This window comes from Stegostoma tigrinum, chromosome 15 (genome assembly GCF_030684315.1).
Source record: "Stegostoma tigrinum isolate sSteTig4 chromosome 15, sSteTig4.hap1, whole genome shotgun sequence".
In the NCBI taxonomy this organism is placed as follows: Eukaryota; Metazoa; Chordata; class Chondrichthyes; order Orectolobiformes; family Stegostomatidae; genus Stegostoma; species Stegostoma tigrinum.
Genome location: NC_081368.1, coordinates 61,100,090 through 61,112,832, shown reverse-complemented (window position 1 = coordinate 61,112,832; position 12,743 = coordinate 61,100,090). Strand labels below are relative to the sequence as shown.

Genomic DNA, 12,743 nt, shown 5'->3' with positions numbered 1-12,743 from the left:
CAAAAAACCAGTGAGCTAGAAGGCTCATTAAAACCTACTCAGAATATCGACCATTGACCTTACTGTAATTTTACAAAAGCTGTTTACAAATGAGCAATAAACTTTGCGAGGGAAGGATTGCAAAATGAGTAACTGAGCCTGGAAAAGCGAAAACTATTACCATGGTGATAAAGTTAGATGCAGTTTTATCCCTAGATAGCTGGTTCCATTTTAGCAGTGATAGCTTTATTGCACTGCAATCCCATTCAATTTCAGAAGAGCTCAGTAGGATCTCATGGCAGAGTGCTTACTGGCGATTACTTTTCCCTTTCCCTCTCTGTGGAGATAGTTCATTTTCCCTGTACTCTGTCTCTCCATTCTTAATGATCCATCTGTGGTTGTAAATTCACGAGATGGGAAAGCAATGGCACAAATGTGTGTTGTGAACATTTGAAATTCACAGTTAAGTGTTTTTGTGTCTCTGGTGTCCTTCATTGATGTCAATTCACTGACGTAGCACTGCACAATGTCTAACCTGAATAGATGTTTGCATCAACAAAATATATGCTCCCTCTCCAAAGCCCATAAGCATGATTTCTAATCAAAATCCCAAGTGATGTGTGCTTCTTACTTCAAGACTGTGCACCTGACTGAATTATGAGTCTCAAGGTACCTTTGCAAATGTCATATGATTGAATTAGGCAAAGTGATCAAAGCTTGAGGAAGGTGGTTAATAAAGTGTTTCTATCCTCTGGACCTAAAGGAAGGACAGCACCATGGTAAATACCACTTAGGTAGACCAGGAGATGGCAGTGTAGCAGCAGTGAGTACTAAGCCAATTGTTTTTCCAATGCTGGGGAGATTTGGGGGGTGGGGGTACTGGCAATGGGCCTTTTAATCTTGGCTTCACTGCATGGTAGAGCCAAACTCCCTGACAATTGTTTAACAAACGTCTTGACTTCATCCCACTTGTCTTAGTTGTGAATGTCTGCCTTGCCTCATTCCCATTTAGTGGCCTACATGTGCCATCCATCTGATAGCATGTTTGTCACATAGTGACAATATGCTTGATCTTCCTGTTGCCTGTCAGTACAGTGGAAGTCCTGCACAGGCTAGCAGTGTGAACATTTAGGTTTAAAACTATATTTGGTCTTCCAATAAATGCAACATTTTTCTTGTCTTCTGCCTACATTGTTTAAATGTTTTTATCTCCAAATGGGCAGTAATATGACCAAGACACAAACATTTAGGAAGACGAAAATCTGCTTCACCAATCTCTGTTTGCATTCATTTAAGGGACAGACATTGACCAGGCACTTTGCAGCTCCTTTTTTTATTTCAAATATATACTTTATTCATAACAATACCTTAATAGGCATACATAGTCATTAAAGCAGTTTGGTTCTGTACAGCAGCATATGAGGAAGGAAACAAACATTGGAGTGCGACTGTATCCAACAAACAAACCTAAGGAATTTGTTATTTATACAAGACTATATTTACATATATTTCAGGCATCAGAAGGCTTTGATAACTGAATGGACCCCTATTTAACTTCAACAGAAATCCTCCTTCACGTAGTACCAAGAGACCCAACTTAAATTGATACTGTTCAATAGGAAACGCTGACCAGCCACAGGTATTGTTAGGAGCAACACCATCTCAGTCTCATAAACTAAATTTAGTCACAAGCACATTATGCATTCTTTCAAATTTAGTTAGCTGTGGTTCATGTGTGTAGAGTCACAGAGACGTACATCACGGAAACAGACCCTTCGGTCCAACTCATTCATGCTGACCAGATATCCCAAATTAATCTAGTCCCATTTGCCAGCATTTGGCCCATATCCCTCTAAACCCTTCCTATTCATATACCCATCCAGATGCCTTCTCAATGTTGTAATTGTATGTGCCTCCACCACCTCCCCTCACTGCTCATTTCTTTGTGCGCCACCGTCTGTGTGAAAAGTTGCTCCTTTTAAATCTTTCCCCTCTCACTTACAGCCCGTGCCTTTTTAGTTTTGGACTCCCCTCCCCTGTGGGAAAGACCTTGACTATTCACCTTATCGATGCCCCTCTTGATCTTGTAAACTTTGTTAAGGTCACCCCTCAGCCTTTGACGCTGCAGAGAAAGTAGCCCCAGCCCATTCAGCCTCTCCCTATACCTCAAACCCTGGCAGCATCCTTGTAAATCTTTTCTGAATCCTTTCAAGTTTCACAACATCCTTCCTATAGCAGGGAGACCAGAATGGGACGCAGTATTCCGAAAGTTGTCTAACCAACGTCCTGTAGAGCTGCAACATGACCTCCTATCTCCTATACTTAATGCACTTACCAATAAAGGCAAGCATACCAAATGCCTTCTTCATAAACCCTGTCTACCTGCAACTCCACTTTCAAGGAATTTAAATTTTAAAAAACTCAGAAACATGGCACAATATTGCCACCATGTTTCCTTGAATCAGACATCATGCAATTTAGAACCATGCACTGGAATAGATTCTGTTTGAAAGGACTTAATGGAAGGAAGTCAGTAAACCAGGCTCATTCATACAACAGAGGCATCATCATCTTCCATTTTCAGTTCTAAATAATCCTGATGTTCTTCATGCTTAGCTGACAATTCTGGACACACAATGCTATTTTCACATTTACCTTTCAGGCCTCATTAGTTTGGAGAATATTCGTATTTTCATTTAACAGACACTGCCATTTAGTAATCAAGGAAAGTAAGGAATTCATAACAATAAATACACAGTTGATGCTGTTTTTCATTTTCTTCATCATCATCGTCGTCACCTTCTGTAATAAATGTGAGGGTTGCCTCCAGTTTACATGTCCAATCAGTGTACCTGCTTCTTATTTACTGATCAGAAATGCTGTGAGCCAAATCTTGTTTCTTGATTAGCCACATCTAGATAGTGATTAAAATATTGGACTATAACGACACAAGCAAGTGATTGAATCTTTGTTTAACATCTCATTCTCTGATTGAAGTGTTGGTGTTAAATTGTTTCTGGCCCAATCCCTTGGAGGTTTTGAACTCATAGCCCTGTAATTCAGAGGCAAGAGCACTACCATCTGCACCAGATTTAAATTGTTGGATGTAAAGCTTATACTCTTGTGAGGAGAAATGTACAACTCATTGACTGCCCACCATTTCCTTAGGGTAGACACAAATTTAGGCTATTATTCTGGACAACATTTTTGGAGGATTCCTGGCTATGATGGAGGCTTTTAGTGAATGTAGTGACAATTCCTTTTAAGTGCATGGGCAAATTTGATTTGGGATACCAAGCAAATTTTTGTAACCCCATGGGCCTGTCAAAAGTAATTTTGAATCTCACAATATGAAGGAGTTGAATTAATAACTGTTGTGCAAGTTATCTTGAGTATTAGGAAAATGCTTCCTCTGGGGAATTCACTTTCTGTCCCTTAGTTAATTTTTTATCCACTATTCCACAAATCACTTGGGAATAATATTTTCTACAAGTCTGTTGTGATATTTTATCAAGCATCTTTTGCATGTTCCTAATGCATAACGTCAACTGTGCTGCCCTGATCAATGCTGTTTGATTGCAGATCAAAGAATTCAATTAAGTTGATCAAATGTGATTTGTCTATGATAAATTTGTGCTAGGTTTGGTTTATTTGACAATACCTTTCCAAGTTACAATTCATTTTCTCCTAGATTATTGGCTTAAAATTTGCCCTACCCATTAGGCTGACTCATAATTGGTCCATTTATCTTCCTTTTATAACAAATGAAACCTTTGCAGCTTTCCCATTATTTTGAAGAGGAGAAGATTGTGAGATTGTGGCTGGAGCTTTCCTTGTTTCCACCTTTACTTCCCTTTGCAACCCAGGAAGCACCCATCCACATTGTCTGAAATTTCTTTTTTGAAGTGTTAGCAAACTTCTAAGTATCTCCTCTTTTATGCATTTCCCTGCTATCTTCTCCTTCACTACGATATTAGTGGCACCCTCCAGTGAAGATGCGCATAAAGCACTCATTTAGTGCCTCTGCCTCTACAAACCAGTATTTTTGTCCTTAATTCATTCTACCTTTCCTTAGGTAAGCCTTTTCCTATTTGTATGTTTATAAAAGACTTTGGACTCCCTTTTATGTTTCTCAACAATCTGTTCTCATACACTAGCTTTGCCTTTTATTTCCTTTACTAGTTTTCATGTTGTTTTCCATGTTCAGCTTAATTCTCTGCTGTATTATTCCTGAAAGGAAACTCTTTTTGGAGTAGGAACTGGCAGTGTGGTCTGCAAAATAGTTGGCTCAAGTCAAACAACAGGTCTTTACAACATTTAGAAGACACACCGGAAATCAGTGAGTGAATTGAAAGTGATTAAGCAGGTGGTATTTTCCATAAACTACCTGCACCTGGTTGTCTCAGTAATTTGCACAAGGTTTAGCTGGGACGTAAATGTGAAATGGATGCATGATTTAAACTGTGCAGTTACTTATCTGCTATCCTCATCACTGCGGTTGCATCATACAAGGGCCCCCAAACCGAAACGGTGACTTTTCTGTTCCTCTGGTGCTGCCTGACATGCTGCGTTCTCCAGCTCCACAATGTACCAACTTTGTCCTTGTCTGGCTCAGTGAAACCTTTGCATTGAAACTGAAAATTTGCTCTGTTTTGCTGATTTGCTGAGTTTTGCTTTCTTTAGATCTGCTTCATTTTTCTCTACCTTTTTGTCAGAGGGTTTGTCAACAATAATATTTTGAACTTATGCGCTTTTAAAGCCCTGGAAGTGCTTAAAAATCAGAGGACATTGTGCAACAAAGGTGGGAAATAGTCACAGATGAAAATCAAAATTAACAACTTGTGCTGTTCATTAACCTGAAAAATGATGTTCTGGGGTAGAGAATATAAATCCCAATTAACCCAATTTATTTAGACTTCCTGTCTTCACAAAGTCTCTCTGTCACCTACAAGTCAAGGAGTGTAACAAAATATTTAGCACTCAGTTGAGTGGGTACAAGTGCAACTGCACTGAAGAAACTCAACACCTTACTGAAGAAAGTATACTTCATCAGCACTTGAACTACTAGGCTGGGCCCACCTTGTCCATGGCTGTGGTGTGTGGCCTAACAATAGAGACTCCAATGTGGGAAAATATGAAGTTGATCATTTTGGAAGAGAGAACAAAAGAAGGGTATCATTTACATATGAAAAAACTGCAGAAAGCATAGAGGAACCTGTGGACACACAAACACTTAGGAAGCTCGAACGCAGGTGCAGCAGGTTATTAGGAACATTAATGGAACGTTGGTCCTTATTTCAAAAGTTTTGCTGGAGATGAGTAGGAAAGTCTTACTACAACTGTACAATATGAGATCCCATCTGGAGTACTATGATCAGTTTTAATCCCTATATTTAAGGAAAGATCATTTCATTGGAGGCAATTCAGTGAACGTTCGCTGAAATGATCCCTCATATGGAGGGGCTGTTTCAATAACAAAGGCTAAACTGATTGGGATTCCGCTTCCTGGAGTTCAGAAGAATGCGAGGTAATCCCGTGGAAACATATAGGATTCTTAAGGGGCTTGACAAGAGTAATGCTGAGAGGAAGTTTCCCTCGTGGCCCAGTCCAGGACCAGCGGGCAAAGTCTCAGAATAAAGGGGCACCAATTTAAGACTGAGACAAGGAGCAATTTCTTCTCTGAGAGTTATTCCTCTCTGGAACTCCTTGCCGCAATGAGCAGTGAGGCCAGTGTCCCGATGTATATTTAAGGCTGACGTAGTTTCTTGATCATAGTTTCTTCAGGATGATGATGGGTAAAGTGGGTGTGACGGATGTTGGATCGGCTATGATCCTGCTGATTAACAGAACAAGCTCGAGAGGCAAACTGGCCTACTTGCATATCTTCTGGTCTTATTGTAATTCACTACAACAATCTGCCATGGCTTATTTAACAGTCCTCCACAGGTTTGGGAAGTGTTATCCTTTAGAAAGACAGAGGCAGCGAGTGGAATAAGAACATTATCGCCTTGAGAGGGACTGAGGATCCAGTTCCTGTCCCCTTATTTCTGAAGGTCGAGTTTAACTTGCCACGTCTTGAGTAAACCCCAGTGCCTGATTAATTATTGGCGTTTAGTCTGGTCACCTTTTTCATTGAATCAAACAATTACAAATTGTATATAACTGAGGAGAAGGGGATTGAATTGAGACAATAATTACAAAATTGGAATGCAAAAATAAAAGCAAGATCTAATGGAACAGACCCGTGTTCTCCTTGCCTTAGAGCGCTGCTTTAATTCAAAGCCAGGCATTTGGTTCTGTCTTGATTGCAGCCTCCTGGAACAGCTTCATACTTGCGAATACATTAACACATAACAAATAGAAATTCTGGCCAATAAAAAAAAATATTTTTAGACTGGTCGGTCTTCAGCACTTGCGAGATAATCTCTTCAGTACTCTGAGCCTACTGCTGGCAAAACTAATATGACAGGAAAATTATTGCTTTTGAATTTGCCTTCAACTGAGAAAATGAATTGAAAAATAAAACAGCGATCCTTTGCTGTGAATGGGCCAGACTGGGGCACTGTAGCACTAGAATACTGACTTGCTGCTGTTCAGCACAGAGTACACAATGGGATAATTTCTAATGGTACGTCATGATGGTTTGACCTGCAGTGCCCGCTCACTGCAGTGGCAACAGCCATTTAAGTGGAAGCTGCTGTGAAATACTGAAATACAGTGCAAAAACATTCTGATTGAATCTCTCACATATTTTAATGGCATCATCAGAAATCAAAATACATTTTGCTTCTTGTAGATTCTTAAAAAACAACTTAATAAAGGTAGATCTGTTGATTCAAGAGCTTCAAAAGGCAAAATTACAGAGAACATAATGTCTTTGAATCCTTTACATTGCCATAAGACACCTCACAGTAGAAGCTGGCAGAGCAGCTGCAATTCAGTGATAGATAGCACTCCACGTGTCAATAAAGTTGATGAAACTTGTGCTCAAACCAGGCCTGACTTTGACAATTGTCTGCTGCCCCCTTTTGGGCAGTCTGTCATCTTGACCTGACCTCCGTCAGAGTCTTATGTAATTTTAAAGCAAATTTTCGTTTCCATTTAGGGCTTCTCTATTTTGGTTGATGATTTACCCTTTTGTCCCTGAGAAAAGGAGGGTAAGCATGGGAACCTTCTTCTGTGAGGTTAGTCTTGCTTGCATTGCGTGAAACATCTAAGTACTCTGATTTGCAGTGACAAGGAGCTACTTGTAAAGATGCAATGTAACCAAAAGCTTTGCAGCGCCTCATCAGTATTTGATAAAATATGGTAGTTTCTGATTGAAACTTTTAAGCTGCGTACTTTATTGTCATAGAATTTCTTTTAAACATATAAGTTCTCCAGAGCTAATTTTTGCATTTCGTTGTTCTGTATAAATAAGACCAAACGTTTTGGAATTTGAGCGTTGAAATGTGTTTTTTTTTCTCTTTTATTCCATTCCTACACTTCAATTTTATTTTTAAAATATATATGTATGCATTGTATTTATCAAGAGAGGTGTTGGGAGGTGGACCACTTTCCAAATCACGAACACCCTGGAACAAGACTAAGTACTTGCACGATAAGTGTAGCTTGGGGTTAAATAGCTAAGTGCAGCTCACTCCAGTATGTTATAACCACAGATGCACATCAGTATGAGCATGTCCATTGCCGAGATCAACCATGCTGTGACTATTCAGAAAGAGATGGCCGATTTAGTACCAAATTAGGGGCAGCTTTATGCTTTGGGTACAAAGAAAGCTAATTCACATAGGACCCCCACAGGCATATGACAGAAAGCTCTGCAGTCAGGCTGTATTTAAGTTGGCCTCAAATGAAAAGCCTTAATACCATCCAGTCGCTTTCTTTTTACTACCTTTTTTTATTCTAAGTAGGATCTGTTTACGTGACTTGAATCTCTTTTTTCAAATTATTGGCCTGTACCCATACAACTCCCCCATAGCCTTTGCTGCGAAGTGCCCATTGTACCTACCAGCTTTTTTCATTTATTTATAGCAAGTGGAGATGTTTTAATGACGTAGGCACACTCCTCTTAATGCACAAATATTAGGTAACATTTTCATAGGCTCCGTGTTTTGCTGTGCATCTTACAGCCTGTAGCACGGGCAAATGTTTAGAAAGACTGCAGATGAGATAAATTCAGTAACAACAGGCTTGAGCTTTAAATGATTGAAGTGTCTCTCAGCTTTGAGATACGGGGAAAAGGCTGAGTTATTTCAGGAAACTGTTGTGACGAGTCTTAATTTTGACACAGGGAGGAGGAAGACCTGCATGTTAAACAGGTTAGAAGGAATAGGTTGGTGAAATGGAGGAAAACAAGAAAAGTGAGAGAGCATCATTTTGTTCACAAGAGATGAGAAATAGGTTGAGACCATTTTCAATGGGAGACCCCTTAGTTTGAAACTAGTTATAGATTCCTCTAAAAGTGCCCCTCTTATTATTCTTATCGGAATAATATCAGAGCAGAAACCAAGAGGTTTCACAGGGATCAGTGCTGCGACTGCAACTGGTTACAACATTAATATAAATGATGCTGAGGAAGAAATTATGTACTGTGGCTGAATTTGGAGGTGACACAAAAAGAAGTGGAAACACAAGTCCTGAGAGAGATGCAAACAGTTTACCGAAAGAAACAGATAAGAAAGTGAGCAAATGGTGTAAGGTGTGGGAAAAGGTGAAGTTTTTCATTTTGGAAGGGAGAACAAAAGACCAGAGTATTATCTAAATACAGAAACTACAGGAGAAAGCTGCAAAAGAAAGAGATTTGGGTGATAATTATGCACAAAACACAAAAACCTAGCATGTTGGTATAGCAGGTTCTCAGGAACACTTATTTCAAAGGGGCTAGAATGTCAGAATAGGGAGGTCTTACTGCAGCTATACAAGTTGTTGTGAGACCACATACAGTCATACAGCATGGATACAGACCCTTCGGTTCAACTTGCCCATGCCATCCAGACATCCCAATCTGACCAGGTTCCATTTGCCAGCATTTGGCCCTTATTCTTCAAAACTATTTCTATTCATATACCCATCCAGATGCCTGTTAAATGTTGTAATTGTACCCACCTTCACCACTTCCTCTGGCAGCTCATTCCATACACTCACCACCCTCTGAGTGAAAGAGTTACCTCTTAGGTCCCTTTTAAATCTTTCCCTGCTCAACCTAAGAATATGCCCTCTAGTTTTGGATACCCCCACCCTAGGAAAAAGACCTTGGCTATTCGCACTTTGGCTCAAAATAGGCTAGCAGATTTCCTTCCCTAAAGGACATAATGACGGTCATGTCTACTGAGACATGTTTGACATTACAGACATATTAATTGAATTTAAATTCCCCAGCTTTTGCGAAAGTAGGAACTGCAGATGCTGGAGAATCTGAGATAACAAGATGTAGAGCTGGATAAACGCCACAGGGCAAGCAGCATCAGAGGAGCAGGAAGGCTGACGTTTCGGGCCTAGAAGAAAGGTCTAGGCCCTAAACGTCAGCTTTCCTGCTCCTCTGATGCAGCTTGGCCTGCTGTTTCCCCAGCTTCTGCGCTTGAATTTGAACATGTGTTCTCAGAACCAGTAGCTTCTGGGAATATTATTTCGGTGCCATTAAGCCATGCCACAGTGTTGCCTTGCTCGTTATGATATTCATTCTGATACCTCCAGCAATACAAGCAGTAAAGTTGGGTAGTTCAAGTTTGAATGCTGCCTTAGAGCGATTTGGCTTTCCCCCCTGGCATTTCAGAAGAGAGGCAGCTTTCCACGTGTCCCAACCAAGATTTGACTTTCAACAGCACTGGGTGCAGACTGCCATTATTCCATTAGTGTTTGTTAGAATTTCTGAGCAAATTGGCTGCCATTATCCTCCACAACAGTAACTTCACTTCGAGCTTGTGAAAATGTATTTTTTAAAGTACTTTGGAATAGCTTGAGATTATCGAAGAGGCTGCTTGAATTCAAAGCTCTTCTTTCTTTCTCATTATACAAGATGCCAGGCTTTAGTACACCACACTTGTCATCAGCATTCATTCATCGTGTAATTTCATGTTAAGACTGGAAGGCCAAACATGAATGACAAGAGAATTAATAATGGGAAATAAATGAAGAGGAAATAAGTAAGTGTTTTGTGTCTGTCCTCAAGGAGGAAGATATCTCTTAAATAATTGAAATCCAAGATTCTAGTGAGAGTGAGGAGCTAAAAGAATTTCATAAAGAAAAGCGTATTGGAGGAATTATTGGGTCTAAAAGTTAAGACGCCCCCAGGATTTGATGATCTTCAGCCTAGAGTATTAAAAGAGACTACAAAGATGGTGGATGCAATGGTGATCCTCTTTCAAAAATATATTCATTCTTCAATGCAACACGCCATTTGGAATTTGCAAATATTTTAAGAAAGGAGGGAGAGAGAAACTGGAGGCAACAGACTTGCTAGCCTGACATCAATATTGAGGAAAACATGTGAATTTATTTCAAGGGTGTGATTATTGGAGTCAGAGAAAATATTTGTCTGACTGCAAAGCTGATGTGGAACTTTGAGATGGAAACTGTGTTTGCCAAACCTTTTGAATTTTTTTGAGGAAATTAAGAACAGCCAATAAGGGGGAACAGGTGGGTGTGGCGTATGTGAATTTTCAGAAGGCTCTTGATTAAGCACCAGAGGATGTTAGGAAATCAAATTTAAGTGCCGAGGATTGGCAGTACTCCACTGGGATGCATTGGTGATTGGCTAACAGGCAGAAAACACAGAGTAGGAAGGCAAAAGGTACATGCGCCTTCGTTACAAGAGAAGCAAAACAAAATCACTTCAGTTGTAGAGAAACTCATGAGATCCCACCTGGAGTATTGTATGCAGTTCAGTACTGTTGCTTCAAGATACTTGCCATAGAAGGTGTGCGGCAGAGGTTATTCAGTCAGATCCCTGGGATAACGTAACTGTTATAGAGGAAGAGATGAACAAGACTGGGTCTTTATCGTCTGAAGGTTAGAAGAAAAAGTGACTTCCAAAAGGTTGAACCTGAGGGTCTGTTTCCATGCTGTATGACACTATGACTCCATGAATAGACAGGATAGACACAAAACACTGGAATGAGATCACTGTGATACCATCACAGATTGAAAAGCATGCCATTTGGGACTGAGATGAGGAGAGAAGTCATCTCTCAAAAGGTATTGAATCTTTGAAATTCTATATCCCAGAGGGTGGTGGAAACTTAATCGCTGAGCAAAGTGGACTAACGTCATCAAGGGATATGGTGACAATGGCATTGAGTCTGATGATCAGCCATGATCTAGAATGGCAGAGCAGGATCAAGGGGCTGAATGGCCTACGCCTCCTTTGTCTGAGATTGGCAAAAAGAATTGCAGTAGGAAGCCCAACATTGGTCGGCAACTGACAGTCGAGTAAGATATTCCAAATAAATCAGCGTTGGTTTCCTTTCGAGAAAATATCCTGTAATTACTTTTTTGAAGTCCCTTACGACTAACCCTACCACTTGCTAAAAAAATGTGAGGTGACACCTAGAATGATACATTGCATACATTTTGAGATGAGTCAGCTGAGTGCGATGACTTAGTATATCGCTGTCATTTTTGGAGTTGCCCTTTATCACCCATTTGGGGGCGGAATTAGTTAGTGTTTCAATGCTGCACCACACAATTAAGTAATCACTTTTAATAGCATTGAATGTTTTGTTATACCAGGATCACATGTTAAAAGGTAGAGTGGAGTTTGGACTGAATTTCAGGTTGAGCAGCTTTTGATAATTAAAACCTTAATTGTACAAAGTACAGCTTGAAAAAAAAATTTGCTGATATTCTCAGTTTAACATGCGTTCCAGATGATCTCTAAAGGTGGGAGCAGCAGCCCTTTGCTATATGCTTTCTGCTTCTTTCCCTTTCATCTTGTTGAGTGTCTCGTGCTTCTTTTTACCTCTAGCTTGAAGACCCTTTGTCATTCCCCGCTGTGATCGTAGAACAAGTGCCAAACACGGATTTGTTCTATTCGAGCCTGGATTGTGATGATGTTTCCACCAGAATGATGGATGATACGACTTTGGATGTTGTCGAAGAACAAATAATAGAGGACAACATTGGTCTTTCAGGTGTGTATCTTGTAAGAGTAATAGATTTGATTCATATTGAGGAAAAGCAACAATCCATCACAGAGGAAGCAATTTATGGCAATTCATCACCAGCTAGAGAAGGTGAGTTTTAAATTTCTGCTCAATGATCATTCTTTTGCCTCTGAGCCAGAAGGTTGGGATTCCAATGCTCACTTTAGCATCTAAACACCAGCGTATTTTCCAAGCAGATATTCCAGCATGATTACTAAAGGAGGGCCACACTGCTTTTCTGAAATACGAATAAACCAAGCGCCCTGTCAGACACACTCCGAGGTGCACACAATATCCCATGGCATCATTTTTTAAGAACATAAGTACCCTAGCAACATTTACCTTTCCGTCAGCGTCACTTAATTATCTGCTCATCGTCTAATTGCTATTTGTGAGAGATTGGTCTATGATGACTGGTGGCTCCCATTCCTATATTACAGCAACAAGCGACATTAAGAAAGTACCTAATTGGTTGTAAAGCTCTTTGGAGTATCCTTTTAAATAGGAAAGGCTCATTATAAATAATTATTTCCATTATCTTTGCAACCCTTCCTCCCCTGCTCAGGATCATACCTCTCGTATCCCTCTCATCTTACCCGTTTGAGGTCCTTTGAGGCCCCT

At 40.1% G+C, this 12,743-nt stretch overlaps 1 protein-coding gene across 10 annotated transcripts in view; it reads left to right on the top strand.

Annotated features, from left to right (window-relative positions):
* The window catches only part of elf1 (E74-like ETS transcription factor 1), a 263,652-nt gene that overhangs the window by 215,674 nt on the left and 35,235 nt on the right, over positions 1 to 12,743 (top strand). For 9 of the 10 annotated variants that reach the window (XM_048544403.2, XM_048544400.2, XM_059651490.1 and 6 more), the window contains one exon: positions 11,945 to 12,110. In XM_048544403.2, coding sequence (XP_048400360.1) covers positions 11,945 to 12,110 — 166 coding nt within the window. Of the gene's footprint in view, positions 1 to 7,118; positions 7,164 to 11,944; positions 12,111 to 12,743 lie in introns of those variants that run through there. The other variant, XM_048544404.2, reaches the window with a different exon arrangement.